This window comes from Eleutherodactylus coqui, chromosome 3 (assembly GCF_035609145.1).
Source record: "Eleutherodactylus coqui strain aEleCoq1 chromosome 3, aEleCoq1.hap1, whole genome shotgun sequence".
Classification (NCBI taxonomy): Eukaryota; Metazoa; Chordata; class Amphibia; order Anura; family Eleutherodactylidae; genus Eleutherodactylus; species Eleutherodactylus coqui.
Window position 1 is genome coordinate 16,346,904 of NC_089839.1, and position 19,727 is coordinate 16,366,630.

General features: G+C 43.4%; 1 protein-coding gene across 1 annotated transcript in view; it reads right to left on the minus strand.

Moving 5' to 3' along the window:
- The window catches only part of LOC136620082 (calpain-8-like), a 36,332-nt gene extending 18,355 nt beyond the window's left edge, over positions 1-17,977 (minus strand). The window contains exons 1-8 of the mRNA XM_066594810.1: positions 17,741-17,977; positions 15,210-15,279; positions 13,257-13,375; positions 10,433-10,566; positions 9,802-9,970; positions 3,479-3,559; positions 2,069-2,154; positions 1,187-1,261 (exon numbers count right to left, since the gene is read on the minus strand). Of these exons, the coding sequence (XP_066450907.1) occupies positions 1,187-1,261; positions 2,069-2,154; positions 3,479-3,559; positions 9,802-9,970; positions 10,433-10,566; positions 13,257-13,375; positions 15,210-15,279; positions 17,741-17,977 (971 nt within the window). The remainder of the gene's footprint in view (positions 1-1,186; positions 1,262-2,068; positions 2,155-3,478; positions 3,560-9,801; positions 9,971-10,432; positions 10,567-13,256; positions 13,376-15,209; positions 15,280-17,740) is intronic.
- Between the last annotated feature and the right edge of the window lie 1,750 nt (positions 17,978-19,727).

Sequence of the window (19,727 nt, forward strand, 5' to 3'; positions counted from 1 at the left end):
TATGGCGCCGGCAGGTGCACGTTAAATGCCTACAGCCGTGTAAACAGGCCCTAAAAGAAACAGAGATATTAAAAGTAGGAAAGGGAATACTAAGTCTATTACAAAGTTGAAGAACTTTCTGTTATAATACGATGAAGCTTCTTATCTAAATTATGGATCTTCTGGTCATGAGTCGGACTACCAGATATTCGAAATACTGGTCCATGTCAACTGCTCATGTTCAGCCTCCAGTTCCCCCCAAGTGCAGATTGCATTATGCATGTCTACCAACCGTCCTGGATTCAGTGGGACGGTCGTAGATTCTGGGGGCTTTCCCAGGAGGTAGGAGACATTCCCCACAGGGGCAGACAGAACTAGAGTAAAATAAGAAACAGCCTCTACTCCTCTCACAACTCCCTTCACATGTGCTCGTTGCCTGGGAGGCCTCTTTCACACGGGCTACAAAATCAGAGCCCTAAACACTTCAGCCAATTACTAGCTTCAGCCATACCAATGATGAGGCTGGGGGTTGGCTACAGCGATCACATGATCGTGCTACCCAGAAATGAGTGGTAGACCTGAGTGCAACAAAGCTGCATGGGGGTTCAAAAGAGGTGAGCATAGGCTGTTTTTTATTTTACTTCATAAAAGGGGACATTATTACTGAAAACGGGCATGTGGAGGCATTTGTACTAAGGAAGGGACACTAAGGGATACTATAACTGTAAAGGGGCACTATTAGTGGGATGTGATCACTAGAGGCATTATGGTGAGAGGGTCACTAAGAGGCACTAATACTGTGAGGGGGTCATTGAGGGGCACTATTACTGTGAGATGATCACTAAGGAGCGCTATTACTATGAGAGGTCACTAAGGGGCAGTATTACTGTGAGGGAGTCACTGCTGTAAGGTGATCACTAAGTAGCACTATTACTGTGAGAGGGTCACCATAACTGTGAGTGGATAGTACCGGGCACTATGGTTGTGAGGGGTCACTGTGAGAGGGTCACTGAGGAGCACTATTACTGTGAGGGGTCACTGAAGGGTACTATTACTGTGAGGTGACACAAAGAGCGTGGCCTCATGTAAAAGGGCATGGCCTAATGTGAAAAAGAACATTAGCTGTGCTACGTATGCCACAGAAATGGGCCCTTTTTTCATTGTTTAAAGCTTGGGAGATAAGCATGTGGATGATCGGCGCTCTCACCAGAATTCTCCATCATCGGCCTTGTGGTTCAGAGCTTCTCTTACTTTTGGATCTACATCATTCCACTCTGAGGATCTAGAATGGAGAAAAGCAGAAATCACTGGATGTCCAGAATGTTCTCCTACGTATCGATCCATATTCCTGTAGACTGTGGCCGACATTGCACTATTCTACTTATAGATGCTGCCACGTGGTACTTGCTTAACAGCATTCTTTTCCTCTCTGTCCATTGATATACACCTGTGTGATAGGCTAAGTCAAGTGAAGAATACTGTTTCTCCTTGTAGAGAGCACATAGTAGATGTAAGAAGACTTATACACCATGCAACGCTCTCCTGAGAAATTTAGCATGCATATGAATGATGGTATAATGCCTCTGCAGTGCCACCTACTGGAAGGTAGCTTCCATTTCAGGCAGTGTCTGACCTTCTAAGGCTGCCTGTCCATGGGCGAGTTTGAATTGCGTTCCCCATGACGATAATCCGGCTGTGGGGAATGCAGTGAAAGCTCTCCATAGCGTTGCTATGGAGAGCACTTCCCCCCTGTCCACAAGCGGAGAATCATTACAATTATCCGCTCGCGGCCGTCAATTTGCAGCATGCTGCGATTGGCCGCGATACTCCATGGTCAGCCTATCTGTCAGATAGGTTGACAGCGGAGATCCGTCTGCCGGCTCCTGCTCCATACCACAACGCCCGTGGACAGGCAGCCTAAGAAGCCCTGCAATATGACTAAGAATCATATCATATCACAAGGCCTGTTAGAAGGTCGGAAAGTGACTTATAGGTGAGCTACCTTCCAGTAGGGGGCACAGCAGAGACATTGCATGATCTCATATTTGCATAATATGAGATATAAAGAGTATGTGAATTCCATATTTACTCATCACTCCAGGGTCCATTCCATTCAGAATCTCCCCAGGGATTCCTCATTCTAACCAGCTGCACATTCTTTCCTTTGTAGGGAACCTGGAGGTGAGAAGGCGAGATAAATGTCATATATAATCATTCCCTACAATCATGGAGCTAAAGGCTATAGAAACCTTTGTGCATGAAAAATCAGTACACGCATATCTTAAGTCTCTGCAAAAAGAGAAATTATGCACTTATCTGCTTTCTGCTTTGAGTTTTCATTCTGATGCACATAGAAAACATAATACTTGCTTTGCCCCAAGTCCTCCATTGAGATTTCTGGCTGGGGGCATTCCCAGCACTGACTAGCACCAGCTCACCTTTCCCTCTCCTCTCCTCTGCCATAGGCTGTGTAGCCATGCCCCCTCAATACTGCACATTGCTATCTCTCAGTTTACTATCTCCTAGTGGAGGCTACATTGGTGGTGGTGGAGGAGATAAGCACTGTGTAGTTGACTACAACACAATGCTATCCCCAGATCAAATGACAAGGTGGTCAGAGATGAGCTCCACTAAAAAATGGAGCATAATTTTACGGTACTGTTGTATCTTGACGCCATGTGGTGGGTTTAGTCAAGTATGAGGCTATTTGACAGTCAGGTGACGTCCCCCGTGCCCGATTGGCTGCAAATGTCCTGATTGCCTGAGCGTTCAAGGAGTTTGTGCTGTTATGGAGGGTTATGGTTAGGGGTAGTTTAACAGTTAAGCTTACACCTTTATCTGTAAATGCTTCAATGTTCATGCGGGAAGCATTTACAGCAAATTATGTATGTCTAACTGCTAACCTAACCCTAACCCTCCATCCCAGCACAAAGTGCTTCCTTGCTCCTAGCAACTTAGCCGTCAGTGGCTGAACCCCCCTCCCCCCGCCGCTGCCGGTAGCACCTGGGGGCGTCACCTACCTGTCAAGCAGCCTCACACTTGGCTACACACACCACTTTTAGTGACGTCAAGGTGTAGTAGTACCTAATTTACTATGGGTAGGTAGGGAAGAGGATGATGTAGATGGAGAGTGTTAGGACCAGCGGGTGTGAACCCACTGTGCCAACTTACCGGTTAGACTTTTGGGCTAAACCTGACGGCGCTATCCTAATGGTTCCCCAGTATTAACCATTAAGCCTTGTACAGGGATCTGGCCTTCGCTGCGGGGAACCGAACAGGCCGCTACTCCTGAAATAGTCCCGTTGTAGTTTACAGCTAACCTACGGGGGTCAGCAACACTGAGACAGGCCGAAGCGCACAGTCATGTAGTGTTTTAGACTACTGATGCATACTTTGTATAGTAAATATTGAGTAGTCAGAGAAGTAATCCTCTGCCCGCTAGAAGAAGATTTCTGTTTCTTTTGGGTACCCCCTCGAATATGTTACGGGTTCGCTTTACCTGTTCAGCACCAGTAATGGAATATGCATGGTCTTTCGCCAGCCCCTGGCTTGTGGTGTCACTTTCATTAGGATTTGTTTTCTGTTTGAAGGAAAATGTGAAAATTTCAAGAAAACAACTAACAAAAAGCATTGCCTGCTAATTATACTTTTTCCACTAGGGGGAGCCAGAGTAACAATTATATCATATCTGCAATCTATAGTTTGTTCACAAGACCACCGAAGATAATGCATGTCTCTTGGGGATGAACAGCAACAAAAGTACTTAGAAGGATATCCTGATCCCCCTTGGGCTATTTGGGTGGAAACTCAATACCAGCTAAACAAAACTTTAAAAGAGGTCTCTAACATTAACCCTTTCCAATCTACTGTCTGACATTCTGATTGAAGGCTGTACTGCTCCGATGTTGGAAGACTTCCGGCAGTGTATTCTTACTGTATATTACTGGCCGCTCTGTTGTCGGGGGCCTCTCCAGCATGTCGCATACTGCGGTACTGGCTCTAGCCAGCAGATAGCGCTATTGTAGAATGGCAGAAAGAGACCCCCCCCCCCCCCAGGAAACCCTGAATCCAAAATTGGATTGCAAAGGGTTAATATGTTGCAAGCACTTTTATTAGTCAATTCCCAAATCTGAGACCAGCCTTCATCAGTAAGACTGTTTCCCATATCTGTCTCCCATCCAGAGACATACGTGAATTGTGCACGATAGGAAGAGTGGACCAGTCTGGAATATGTTTGTGAGATGAGGCCCCTAGTATGCAGGTATTTAACCCCTTATTGCCCCAGGACGTAAGTTTACATCATGCCTGCAGGGTACTTAATGCAACAGGACGTAAATTAACATCTTTTGATGGCGCAGGTTCAGAAGCTGAGCCTGCGCCATTCCGCAGTGTGAGTCGGCTGTTACCAATAGCCGGCCTCCAGCTGCAACAGTGGAAAAACATAAGAGCATTGATCCATGCCGTTAACCCTCTACATGCCGAAACCTATCTAGATAGCAGCATGTAAAGGGTTTACAGAGATAGTGCGCTCCTTCTGTGATGTCATCAGACCCCTGCAATGTAATGGTGGAGGGACAATGGCATGCCAAGGCAACAGGACACAAGATACTGGTGATACTTGCCATTGCCTATGATCGCTATTGTAAGTGATAAGGCATTGCAGTACAGAAGTCCTGCAATGCATTATCAGAGCTGTTAGGGTTCAAGTCCCCTACAGGGATGTAAAAATTGCAAAAAATGAAATAAAATTAATGTAAAAAAAAAACATAGAAGATAAAACAAAAATTTCATTTTTCCCTATTTGTATTAAAAAAACAAAAAACAATTTGGTATCATTGTGTCCATAGTGACCTGTAAAATAAATTGAACACACTATGTATCCTGCACGGTAAACCCCAAAAAACTGAAAATGCCTATTTAGTTTGTTTTGCCTCCCAAAAAATGCAATTAAAGCACACAAAAATCAAGCCCTCCCAAAACTCTGATCATGGAGAAATAAAGGAGTTATGGGACCTTGAATGCAGCGATGTAAAAATAAGAATTTCCAAAAAAATGGGTTTTATTGTGCAGAAGGGGAAAGATCTAAAAAGTCTAATAATTTTAGTATCGTAATCGTACCGACCTGCAGAGAAAATGTATCACGCCATTTAGGCTGCGCGATTAATGCTGTAAAAGAACTATATATAACAATGGCAGAATTGATACGTTTTCTCTTCTTGCTCTCAAGAAAAACATTAATAAAAGTTTTACAATAAATTATTAGATGCACCCAAAAATGGTACCAATAAAAACTACAGTTTGTAATGCAGAAAAACAAGTCCTCATACGGCCGTGCCGATGGAAAAATAGAAATGGCTTATGGCTTTTGAAAAGTGGAGATGGAAATCCCCCAAAAATCATTGCATTCTCAAGGCCAAAATAGACCAGGTCGTTAACGGGTTAGGGTAGAAAGTCTTAAAGGGCGTTAGAGTCAGTGGGGGGGTCTTATTCTTAGGCTGCTCTCACACAGGCGTTAGCAAAACCGCGTTCAATGATGAAGTGCTAAAACGCACGAAAATAAAGCTGACATCCTCAGACGTCTTCAGGCAAGATGGCGCCTGCCTGTCTCCTCATCCACGTGCCGTCTGGAAGCAGGACCCGTCCTGTTAAGTCCTCTCAGTGCCGGTGAGTCCCCAGCGAAGGCAAAGAGGCCCTCACCAACCGGGTTGTACTCACCCAGTAACTTGGGGGAAGCACAGGCTGCGCTGGCAGCGGACGGGCTCCGGGGTCCCAGCTCTGATGTTCGGGATTCAGAGGCTTGCCTCTGACCAACCGCAGTGTGGTTCAGCGGAGAGTGGCAGTTGTTCCTCCCACTGAAAGGTGTAACGTACTCCTCTGGGTACAGGGAGAACCGCGGAGGCCACCATGGGTCCTCACACTACTGATGCCGGGCCAGATATTTGTCTTCATATTGATTCAGAGCAGGATCTCTGCCGCCATGTATCCATCCTTGCTGATGTTTAAGATATACCCTCATGTATGTAATTATTATTATATTGCGGCTGCTTTAACCATAAAAGGAAGACAATGACCCATCCAAATGTTTTATGGACCTATATGATGGATGCCGTGTATAGTTTGTCCACTTGAGTGAGCCAATGCTCCATGTCTATAATTATTATTATATTGTTCCTACATTTTATAATTTGACCACATGAGGGAGACAATGAACCATCCAAATGCCTTTATTGGCTTATTGGATGGCTGCAGTATACACTTTGTCCACTTTTAGATTATAACTGCAGTTTATGCTTTTACCACACATTTGAATATCTATAAACTGGATATTGTTGTTGTGCCACATTATGGGGACAGTGAACCACATTTTTAATGTCTATATACCCAATTCCAGCAGTGCTCCAGATTCCTGAATTTTGCCATCACTCCTCTACCTCCTGCTGCAGAAGAGTGAGGTATAGGAGGTGAGCCTAAGCCTGGTACTGTGTGTTTGTTCTCAGAGCGAGAAACCACGTAATCTTGTAGATATGATACCTTTTAATGGATAACAAAAATGCATGATGTTACAGCAACCAAGCTTTCGGGGATACCTCATCCCCCTCGTCAGGCTATTGAATGAAACTAGTTTGGATGGCACATAATTATAACATACAGATGCAGAGGGGAGGGGGGACACACTCCTCTTGATCTAAATAAATGTTCACACACAGAAATTTGGGACTGTTTTGCACTCAAAACTTAAAACAACAAACAAACGGAGTGGAGACAAATTGTAAATCAGTCCACTGAGCTAAGGACAGTTTTATGATGTCTTATCTCTCCTTCAACCTGCACATGGAAGGAGATGCAGCACCACCTAGTGGATGGCAACATTATTACAAGTCAAGACAATTAATTTTTGTGATGTTTTAAAGCAAAATGAGAAAAAAAAATATTCGGAGGAGGACATCCCTCTTGACTTCCTTCAGACCTTTCATATTTTCCATTTATGCAAGAATCCTGGGCTGAGGTTCAATCCATTCTTAAGGGTGTCAAACATGACCATAAATTTGTACTCCCAAATTCTTCTGTGATGCTGCGGCTTGAAATTGCCCTTCAGTATGATAACTCTCATCTGCTCTATGCTGTGTCCCTGACCACAAAAATGTTTTGCCACAGGTAGTTCAGTCTTTCCCTCTGTAATAGAGTGCCGATGAGATATCATCCTGGCTCTCAGTTTTTGTCCTGTTTCCTGTCCGCAGTCAGTATATGTGAGTAGGTCTTGCAGCTCCTTACATTACAGAATTGTAGGTCACTACTAGAGGTATACGTCCATTTTTTTCTTTCTCCTTGTATTGGAGTAGCTGATTCCTGGGTATCCTGGTAGCTCTGGTGATTTGGTCATCAATTGAGGTGGGATGGTGGGATTTAAAAATGTCTTTTTGAGATTGTTCCTCTCTGTCTGTTGGGTTGGAGCAGATACGGTTGTATCTGATGACCTGGCTGTAGACTATGGACTTTTTGATGTGTTTAGGATGGGAACTGTCCCATCTGAGGTATGTAGGCCGATCAATCGGTTTCCGGTATAGGGATGTCTATATTGAGTTGTTCGAGATTTTTATGGTGGTGTCCAAAAAGTTGATTTCTGTGTACGAGTAGCTTAATGTCAGGTTTATGGTGGGGTGGAATGCATTGAATCCCTCATGAAATTTTATTAGTTCTTGTTCGGTGTTGGTCCAGATGATTATGATGTCATCAATGTCGTGGAAGTAGGCCAATGGTTTGCTGGGGCAGGAGGCCAAAAAGTCACTCTGCAGTTTTGCCATGAAAAGGTTGGCATATTGCTGTGCCATTTTACTGCCCATGGCAGTCCTGGTAAGTTGCAGGAACATCTCTTTGTCAAAGGAGAAATAATCGTGTGTGATGATAAATTTTGTGAATTGTAACATAGATTCGGAGGCAACTCCATTGGCCTCAAGGTGCACCTGGCAGGCGGTCAGTCCATCTTCATGTGGGATGTTGGAGTATAAAGACTCCACATCCATGGTGGCCAGGATTGTGCCATCAGGGAGGGGACCTATGGTTGACAGTTTGTTCAGTAGGTCAGTGGTGTCCTGCAAGTAGCTGGTTGTGTTCCTCACCCATGGTTTGAGGACACCTTCTACCCATCCTGAGATTTATTCAGTGAGGGTTCCCACAACAGAGATAATTGGCTTCCCTGGGTTGCCAGCTTTGTGTAGTTTGGGGAGTATCAAGTCCAGAAGATTTGTGGAGCCCACAGTCAGACTTCTGATGACCCTTCTCAATCCCCTCATATTTTTCTGAGTCAGGTCCTGATCCAGTTTGGTGTAGTATCTGGTGTCCATCAGCTGTTTTACTGCTTCTTTCTTGTAGTCTGATGTATTCATGAGGACTATAGCACCACCCTTATCCGCAGGCTTAATGGTGATCTCCTTGTTGTTTTTGAGTGCATAGATGACCCTTCTTTCCTGCTTATTGATATTAAATGCTTGCCTTCTCTGCTTGTCCAGTATAGTAGATTGCACCTCATGTCTAAAGGAGTCTATATATTTATCCAAGGTGGGATTGCGGCCAGGAGGGGGTGTTCAATCAGACTGAAACCCATATTCCCGGACCCTCCCCTTCTGTGTTACAGGCATCCTTCAAATTTGAGGAACTGTATAATCAGGAGTGCATTGCCCTCTGACACACAAAAAGGAACTTATCCCTGTAATGTAAGGAGCTGCAAGGCCTGCTCACATATACTGACTGTGAACAGGATACAGATCCCCAACACACAGCAGGGGACTATAAGATCTCAGGGACATTCACATGTTCCAAATCCAATGTTGTGTACCTGATCCTGTGTAGTAAATGTCCTGTTGGGGGGCTTTATATCGGGGAAACCGGACAAAAACTGAGAGCCAGGATGAGATCGTATCGCCACTCTATTACAGAGGGAAAGACTAAACTACCTGTGGCAAAATATTTTTGTGGTCAGGGACACAGCATAGAGCAGATGAGAGTTATCATATTAAAGGACAATTTCAAGTCGCAGCATCACAAAAGAATTTGAGAGTACAAATGTATGGTCATGGTTGTCACCCTTAAGAATGGATTGAACCTCAGCCCGGGATTCTTGCATAAATGGAAAATATGAAAATAAGGAGGTCAAGAGGGATGTCCTCCTCCGAATATTTTTTTTTCATTTTGCTTTAAAACTTCACAAAAATTCAGAACTTGACTTGTAATAATGTTGCCATCCACTAGGTGGTGCTGCATATCCTTCCATGTGCAGGTTGAAGGAGAGATGAGACACATCATAAAACTGTCCTGTGTTCAGTGGACTGATTTACAATGTATGTCTCCACTCCGTTTGTTTGTTGTTTTAAGTTTTGAGTGCAAAACAGTCCCAAATTTCTGTGTGTGAACATTTATTTAGATCAAGAGGAGTGTGTTCCCCTCCCCTCTGCATCTGTATGTTATAATTATGTGCCATCCAAATTAGTTTCATTCAAAAGCCTGACGAAGGGGGCGAGATATCCCCAAAAGCTTGGTTGCTGTAACATCATGCATTTTTATTAGCCATTAAAAGGTATCATATCTACAATGTTACGTGGTTTCTCGCTCTAAGAACAATCACACATTGCTCTACTGGCTAACACGGTACAAAACCTTTTTTTTTTCTTTTTAAGCCTGGTACTGTTACTGAGCTTGTGATTGGCATTGTATATGGGCTGCCTATGCTGCACTTGTAGTTGGGAGTTGTTTTGCAGTATACCTTGGGGAGATTAATATATTAAGGATGTCTTCCATTATACTGTATATTATATAATTCCTTCTTACATTAATTGAGCATCCGAGCAAGGACTCTGCCTTCGTAGCTTTCAGCATAATCTGGTACAGATCATCCGGTGCGTTCTTCAGGTCATAAATCTCGGAGATTCCTCCAGTGAAGTCTTCCATAGCCTCATTAAGGGTTCCTCCTGTCAGAGCTTCATAGGATCCATTCAGTCTGCCAGCACAACAGATGAACAGGGTTAATGAAGGAGCAATATTTTGTTCTTTAACCCTCATGCTATGATTTATCTACATTGTGCCCTACATTCAATTCTCCACTAGATAGAGCCATTGAGTTAAATTATGAATTACTGGTTGCCTGCAGCCACCACTAGGGGGAGCTGACTGCATATGGAAATACACAGAACTCACCAGTACATCCATATTCATTGTATACCCCCTAGTGGTGGTCTCCACTTCATGTAACTCTGTGGTTGTTCATTTGGATCTCTCTAAAAAATGGAGCTCTGACCTTCATAAAGACACATGAGATTAATCAGAACTGAATCTTAGACCTAACACAGTGTTCACATCTGACACGTGTTATAGTAGCTGTTCAGCGATGTATATATAGGGGGTATGTCTACTCGTCAAATACATGTCCTGCACCCACACTGGTTGGAGGTTGTGGACTTACTTGGCATAGGCCTTCTCCAGCAGAGCACTCCAGAACTCATTCCCCACGTCTGAATAGAGAAACTCCAGATATTCACCTTTGGTGGGTAGCAGATCATCCACGACGACTTCCACCCACTCACCATATTGCCAGAACTAGAATATGGAAGGACATTGCAGTAAAATGAACAGAATCCTAAATCTTCACTATGTGAGTAATGATGCTCAGACTTTGCTTTATTTATGTGCATCTTGATGAATTCACCTTCCTTGGCACAGGTCCAGAAAAATTACATCCTAAGATACTAAACGAAGTAGCAGAGGTAATTGCTGAACCACTCGCTATAATATTTGAAGATTCCTGGAGAACAGGAGAAGTTCCAGAAGATTGGAAAAGGGCAAATGTCCCTATCTTCAAAAAAGGGAAGAAGGTGGATCCAGGAAGCTACAGGCCTGTGAGCCTGATTTCTATACCGGCAAAGTATCTCATACCATACTTATTAAAAAAATGACCAAATATGGTATTGATAAGGCAACTGCTTGGTGGGTTCACAACTGGCTGAGTGATCGTACTCAGAGTGGTAAGAAATGGCTGCACATCCAATTAGAAGAGTATGTCAAATGGGAAGCCACAAGGACTGTCCTAAGCCCAGTGTTGTTCAACATTTTTCTAAATGATCTGGAGGAGGAAATTGAGGGGGAAAGGATCAAATTTATCGATGACACAAGGCTAGGGGGGGATAGCTAACAGATAGAGAGAGTATTCAAAAAGATCTAGAAAAGCTTGAACAGTGGGCGGCGTCTAACAGAATGGTATTTAACAAGGAGAAATTCAAAGTCCTACATCTGGGCAAGAAAAATGAAAAAAGCATACAGAATGGGAGGAATTTGGTTCAGCAGCAGCACATGTGAAAAAGACTTGGGTATACTAATAGATCATAGACTGAACATGAGTCAACAATGTGATGCAGCAGCCAAAAAGGCAAACACAATTTTGGGATGTATTAAGAGAAACATAGAGTCTGGATCACGTGAGGTAATTATCCCCCTCTACTCCCCCTCTACTCTTCCTTAGTCAGACCTCATCTGGAATACTGTGTCCAGTTCCTGGGCGCCCCAATTTAAAAAAAGACAGACAAAGTAGCGCAAGAGTTACCAAGATGGTGAGCGGTCTGCAAATCATGTCCTATAAGCAATGGTTAAGGGATCTAGGAATGTTTAGCTTGCAAAAAAAAAAGAAGGCTGAGAGGAGACTTAATAGCAGTCTGCAAATATCTGAAGGGCTGTCACAGTGCAGAGAGATCAGCCCTATTCTCATCTGCACAAGGAAAGACTAGAAGCAATGGGATGAAACTGAAAGGGAGGAGACACAGATTAGATATTAGACAGTGAGGGGGAACAGGTCGCCACGGGAGGTGGTGAGTTCTCCTTCAATGGAAGTGTTCAAACAAAGGCTGGACAGACATCTGTCTGGGATGATTTAGTGAATCCTGCACTGAGCAGGGGGTTGGACCTGATGACCATGGAGATCCCTTCCAACCATTCTATGATTCTATGTCTTATACTCCATTCAACTTCACTGCTGCATTCAAGACTCTGCTAGTCTGAGGGGAGATTTCTGGCTGCAGGATACCCCAGATTTGTGCAACCCTCCCCCTGTTCCCCCCGGTCTGCTCATACACACTACTTGTATTATGTGCTGCTACTATTCCTTCACACAGCTTGCGATATGTTCAAGTGCATCTTGATGACTCCTCCTGCCCTGGCACCGGTCTCAGCCCACGTCTCAGAACATCAGAGGGGAGGAGGATTCATCAAGATACACATGAAGATGTCACACGCTGCACTGTGGAAGTTTAGCAGTGCATAAAACAAGTAACTGTGTGGTCTCCTGCACACGGGTGGATTTGTATTGCGAAATCCGTAGAGGGATTCCGCCACTGGATTCTGCAGCAAATCCAGCACATAGCATGCTATGAGAATCCGCGATTTTCTGCCAACGAGCAGCAATCGATTGCAGATTTTTGCTTGCGCGTGAGAAATCGCAGTGAGCACTGCGGAAGTATCGTAGAACACGCGTCATCGCAGAGCGCCAGTGGCTACTACGCATGTACAACGGAGTGCTGGCCAGCACAGCTGTAGCGCTGAACAGAAGACACCAGACAGGTACGCAGGAGTCACCAGCCAGGCACCAAGACAAACTCTGCTGTGGGAATCCTGCATGTGGGGCCTGAGCCGCCCGTGTGCAGGAGGCCTTAAAGAGAAGTTGTTGAGGTACTGAGTTCCTGACGTGGTTCCACCCATCTTAGGTAGGTCCAATGGCGGTCAAAGGGTGACTAAACCTCCAAGTTCTTGCAGCATCCAAAGAAGCAATATAACCTAATGCAGCCACAAAGTGGGCACTATTACCCAGTGGAAATACGAAGAGGCGCTAGTACCTAATGAGGGCACTATTAGCTCATTGGTACAAAGGGCACTATTACCTTATGGGCACAAAACAGCACTATGACCTTATAGGAGCACAAAAGAGGCACTGATATGTATGGGAACGCAAAGTAGGCACTATTACATTGCAGTGCACAAAGAGGGCACTATATCTATGGAGGCAAAAAGGCAGCACTAGGAACTATTACCCTATGAGGCACACAAAGGGGACACTGTTACCCTGTGGGTTAGTTAAACTTTGTGACAGTAAGGGGAATTATTACCTTGTGAGGGGCACTGAAGGATCATTCTTTTACTGTGTAGGAGGTGTGGTCTGTGGAAAGCGGTGTGCTCTACAAATTTTTAAAAATTGCTCTCTCTAATGCTACTGTATTAGCGGGGCCCAAACACGATCCTGTTACCTTGAAGTGGAAGATTCCGGCGTAGTCTTTTTCAAAACTCTGCTTCTTTGGAACAACACGAGCCAAGAGTTCCGGTTTCAGAGTGAGAGACGCAAAAGGAGCCAAAAACCAGCAGTTCCCTGTATGGAGTGGACATTAGATTCACTGAATGACCTGCAGCCACATCACAATGCCAGGCAGCTGCACAAAGCTGCAAACCCTTTTGAAAGAACATTCCATTCTAGTTTCCACTCCATAAACTAAAGGATTGTGGCCCTATTAAAATGTAAAAAGTAATAGGTGGTAAATTCACATGCCATACTCCTTAGGCCGCTTTCACACGACCGTGAAAATGGTGTGTCCAGTCTCACCTACCTGACTCTATTCATTGATATGAATAAGCTGTACTGTATCTCCACATGTTTGCCTTTTTAATTCGCCCCTTCGGGTTGTATAGCTCCTCCCCTTCCTCCTGCTGGGGAGTTTTCCTGTCTATAGCCCACGTGTTAGGTCTCTACTCTGTGCTTTGGCTCATCATTATTCTTTTTACCTACTGCTGAAAGTCCATTCTACAAGATTTCTACATGAATAAACCCTGGAATCTTTTCACATGGCTCTGCGGTCGAGTTGATACTTTCTGACAACATATACCTGGTGTGAGTACTGGTACATAACAACAAGAGCAGTTTCCTCAGCCAATACGCTTGCAGCCATGTTATTGAGTCAGAATAGTGTGTTGCAAGACGAACAAATCTCGCATGGGGTCATATACATGAGCAATTTTTTCCAGCATCGCGGAAAAAAATTGCAGCATGTCCTATTTTTGGCCACTCTCCCAGAATGCATCGCCCAATGTTTTCAATTGGGCCATAAAACACATCACACGGTGGGAGATGCAAGATTTTCCATTGAAAACAACAGGAAACACTTGCCGATCCTAAAACGCGGCTGTAAGCCCGTGCAAAAAAGCACTCTCGTGAGCGCAATATTGGTGAGGCTTCAAGGCCTATATGTAGGAAGCCTATGTATTAATTTTCTAGCACAGTCTATGCGTCCCTGTGTCACTGATCATCAGGTATTACCCAGCAGCTAATTTCCTAAATATACACCTTTATGAACCCTTCATTATAGCCAACACCCGGCGGCAACAGCTCCAATCAGGCGCGCAGCTGTTTGGGGCAGTTAACACTTTAAATGCCACTGTCAATTCTGACAGCGGCATTTAAATCCCCTGAAAGATGCTCAGGGTCCCTTATGGCCCCCCGCCATGAGATCACAGGGAGCTGTGTGGGTGTCATGGCAGCCGGGGGCCTTCTGAAAGGCCCCAGGGCTGACTTGGCAGACTGCCTATCAAACCATTCCTGTGGGGTGGCTTGATAAAATGTCTTTCAGATTGCAGCTATAGCATTACATCATATTATAGGAGCAATCAAAGTATCACAAGTTGTTGTCCCCTCTGGGGACTAAAAAGAAAAGTAAACATAAGAACAATAAAGTTTTACTAATTATAGAAAAAAAGTACTAAAAGTAAAAAGAAAAACTTTTGCCATATTTGTGATAAGAGAATCTAAATAATGAAACAAAAATTCATATTTTTTAAGTCATCAGAAAAAAAAATAACGCCAGTAGTGCACTTTTTTGGTCACCCTGTCTCCAAGAAAAACTGCAAAAAAAAGCGATGAAAAAGCCCTATGTATTCCAAAATGATACCACACAAACTACAGGACTTCCCACAAAAAATGAGCCCTCGCACAAGTATATCAATGGAAAAATAAAAAGGTTATTGCTCAGTAGTGGATAAGAAGTCAGTTCCGAGGGGGTGGAGCCTGAGTCAGGGATTCTCTCTTTGGTCATCTTTGTATCTCCATCCTCCACCCCCTAGGGGCGTAAAGTTTTGCCACAAATGCTCTTACACTTGATTTACAATTATTTCAACAATATCTACAACATCACACCCGCAATCTTCTCACTCACCCAGTTGCCCTTGGCGGATGTCTGCATATGTTGCTCCATCGATAATGAATTGCGGTTCTTCCCATATTTCCTAGGAAATGATGAAGTTAATGGCCAGTTAGTATAAAGATGTAACAACCACTGCACAAAATATAGTAGAAAACCCCGTAGCTACGGGATCTGGGGAGCAAATATCTAACGTCTATGGGCAGCTGAAATGGGAGGTAGCGATGATCACTACTTCCTTACTGCAAAACACCATTCATATCAATGTGCTATATAGGAGTTATACTGGATGATCCATAGGGTTGCTGTGTATAGTCTATAGGGTGTCCCTTCAGCTCCTTTACCACTAAGTCAATTTTCCACTGTTGACCCGCCGTTGGCTGGATAACTTTGGGATGCTGGACATTGGCAGTTTAGTCTCTGGCTATATATAAGGGGAATGTCTACGGAACCCTCCTGAGGTGGTATGCCAGGTGGTATGCCATGACAGCGCACCTGCCCACACTCAGCATCGTAGCACATCCGCATGCAAAATCTGCAGCATTTACAATGCGTTGACATACGTTGCAGTTTTAAGATCCACAGCATGCCAGTTGTTTACTGCAGATGTGTGCAAATTTACCCGTATGTAATGCAGATCCCGCATTCTGTGTAGACTGCAATAACCCCGTTAGTGTGCATTAACACGTGGCGGAAAGCAGAAACTTCAGCAGCATTTCCTTTTTAGAAACTCAATGAAAATCCGCCATGCTTTCCACCATGTGAACATACCCTCAGCTCTTTTTAGTTTCCACATCAAGAAGTGTCATGTCACTTTTTGACACTGAAAATTGCAGAGACCTGATTTTCTGTGTCAGTGTTCTGTCCATTGACTGGGAAAATTCCGATTGCAGATCTATATCTGTGCCAAAAACCACAGCAAAAAGCCGCTGATTTTGACACGGTTTTTGAAGCAGAAATCACTGTGGAAATTTCTATGGATTTTCAAAATCTTGTCCACATGATGGGGCCATTACAGTAGTTTGGAATACGCCAAGCCCTTGTCATGGCCAGCGACTGGTAGAATAGCCATGTCATGTTAGGTCTTGCGGTAGTAATGTAGGTGCTAGGTGATAACATGTTACATAGAGTGGGAGCGCGTTCACTGAAGCCCAGGACATGGTTTGGCTGGTGAGACCCCTGGACTGTTATATTGATAGGTGACACTATGGAGGCATCATACTTAATAGTTGTAGTCCAGGGATTGCTATCTTCTCTGTTGGCAGCCCTTAACTCATCCTGAACTACTTCTCCTAAAACCTGACAGACTAAATTCTTCTATTTCCACACCATCAATCGCTTTCTGCGCTGCCGGACTCATCAAATAGCAGTTAGCTGCCTAGACATCTTAGGATTTTTGTCACAGGGGAAGCACGCCATTTACATTGTCGTCTTTAGTGGTTACTATTAGTTTTTTTAGATTTTAAAGGCTTTCTCCCACCGTAGACATATACAGTCAATCCAGGGGAACGGTGGGCATCAAGAGAGCAGAGTTTCCCCAGGACCCCCAATTCACCCAGGAGTCAATATATATTTTTAGACAGCTTCCATAGGAGTGTGGTGCTGGGCTACTTTTTCGTGGCCCATACTATAGATGCTATGGTGATGATGTGAGGCATAATGTGTAGTTGTACATAATCTAATATATATATACATCAACAATTTACACACATGAGTTCCGTCTGATTGCGATATGGACAGAACTCACACAGGAAAATAACCCATTCATCTCAATAAGTTAATTTACATGAGCAATTTTTCAATTGCACCGATAGTGGAAGATCGAAAAATCACTGAATGTTCTATTTTTGGAGTTTCATTCCCCATTTACCATTTTCTTACTATTGGAACATCAGATTTCCAGTCAGTGGCCCCAATAGTAATACCGCCCCTCTCAGTGGCCCAAGTATTAATACTGCCCTCTCTCAGTGGCCCCAGTGGTCATAATATGCCCCTTTAGTGGCTTAAATAGTAGTGCACCCCTTTAGTGGCCCCGATGGTAATAGTTCCCCCAATAGTAGCCCCAATAAAAATTGTTTACCCCCAATATTGGCCACAACAGTAATGGTGCACCCCCTTAGTGGCCCCAAAAGTCATACTGTTCCAGTAGTGGCCCCAATAGTAATAGTGCACCCTTAGTGGCCTTAAAAGTGCAACCAATAGTGAAGCCAAAGGCAATAGTGGCGACAAAAATAATAGTGCATCCCCAATAGTGGCCACAATAGTGGCCATTGATATGGCCGGTAAAAAAAAAAAAAACGGCATCGGCCTAGGAACTTACTTACTAGTCGGGTGACAGCACTAGGTCTACACTGTACAATAAACTTCATGCCTCACATCATCTGCATTCACCCAAGCAGTGTAAAGCTAGCTCTCTCAATCAAATATTCAAGCCCACATCCTAAAATGTACTCTTCTTCATCACACTGAATACTTTTCCTGAGCATGGATATTTGTATATATAGATTGCAGTCGCCAATATACATAATTAGTGCACTGTTTCTCACCGAGGGTCTCTTCCACTCAATTCCTTCATATTGATGAGAGTTTGGTGCTAAGTTCTTGAATCCCAGGGAAGAGTCATCTGCAGGAAACTTGTCATCTCTGAAGAGCGTCTTGGATGCCAGGCACTTTGCCCGCAGTTCTTCGTAGTCCTGACCTAAAAACTTCACTGGGTTCTCGTTAGTACCAAGACCCTCAGCTATAGCCCTGTCTTTGGCAACTTTAGCTGCAACCGCTGCCATGATACCAGCACTGAGTGTCAGTTTTAGTGAATGTGACTACTGATGAACCGGCAGCCCAAGGTATAAATAAGGGACCGGGCGGGACGGCTCTGTAGTACTAGGTGGAGACAGCAAATCTGGGAGCTTAATTACAATAGTGTAAATATGTACACAAGACAGTCAGGTTGGAAAGAAAGTTACTATCACATATGACATAATATAATGTAGTTAACTGTTTAGACTCCACACTACCTGAGAATAAATGCAATTAGCCCATATGATTATAAACAGTAACACAGTTCAGGTCTTATGGGGGTATGGTTATGGCGGCATCATCAGTTAGTCCCTAGCAACCACCCATTCTCGTTTACCCAAGGAGGCAATCTGATGACGTCATCGCCAGCTTGTGTAGTCTGCTAAAACTGCTTGATTCTCATTGAGAATTGTGCAGTTCTTGTGCATTAGTCGTTCCTATGTGAAACACGATCAGTCTTTAAATGGCACAATAAGTGACCGAGACGGCGCTGGTTTTTATGCCGGCTGAAACCAAACGACAAGCGAGAACCCCACAATTCTTGCTCGTCGTTCAGTTGTTACCTGCATTTAAATTTATCGTTCAGTTTCGCTCGTATGAACGATTTTCTGAACAATAATCTAAACTAGGTATTATGCATACAAAAAAACTAAAGTCAGCACTTCGAACAAAACATTAAATGTCAGTGTGCGCCATGTAAGCCATGGCTGCAATAAATAAAGTATAAGAAACACACACCTCAACACTCATACATATTAAATATCTGAATAAAATTGGACAACTCTTGTCCATACCAACCACATAACAATACAAGGTTCTTAGCACATATTTTGATCAAAGTATGTGGGCCCATCTGCCACATCCAGGCGAATCTTATTGGAGTTTGAGCCTATATACTTTGATCAAAATATATGCTAAGAACTTTACATTTTATGCAGTTAATATAAAGAACAAGTTGTGTAATTTTATTCAGATTATGAAATATGAGTTTATAAGAATACTTGTATTTAGTAATGCTGAGGCGTGTGTTTTTGCTACTATGATACAACTAATATCCCTAGAAAGAATCCTCCTTCACAGGGTAAAGCAGAGAGCAGCAATTGAGTTGGAGGCTCACACAGGATGTATCGCATACAAATACTATAGCTCATGCTTTGGTTTGCCAACCATATTGGCTGCTGGCAGTTTTTGCATATTTTTGCACTTTTTTTGGTTGTGATGCACGGAACCTCTTACTAGCAATAAGTGTACAATAGCTTTGCACACAATAAATCATTATACACATAGAATTGACATGAATGTTAATCTTCTCGACCTTGGTCAAGACGTGTTACCTTGCTAGAGGTTGTCGATAACCAAAAGTATATTTCAAGTTGAAGAAAGCTCACGTCAGGTGATGTATCATATATCTGTTCAAATGCTGCTTTTTATAATGTTTGCACTCTCACAGTTATGATGAACATAGAGATGGTAAATTGATTATCGTCCATTAATCAATCACATTACTTGTGTTAATGGCTAATAAAAGACAAGTAGCTTTTCGCCAAAATGATCTTTTCTGGTGGTAGCTGACCGCAACCTAAAATTATGATACAAATATGGACAATTAATGACTAAATGGATCAAACAAAACCAGATATGGTGATGGCCTAAGACCAAAACCAGAATATGGTGAAAAACTCAGTAATGGACTTAAAACCAAAACTAGAACATGATTTAGAACTCTAAACCAACCAA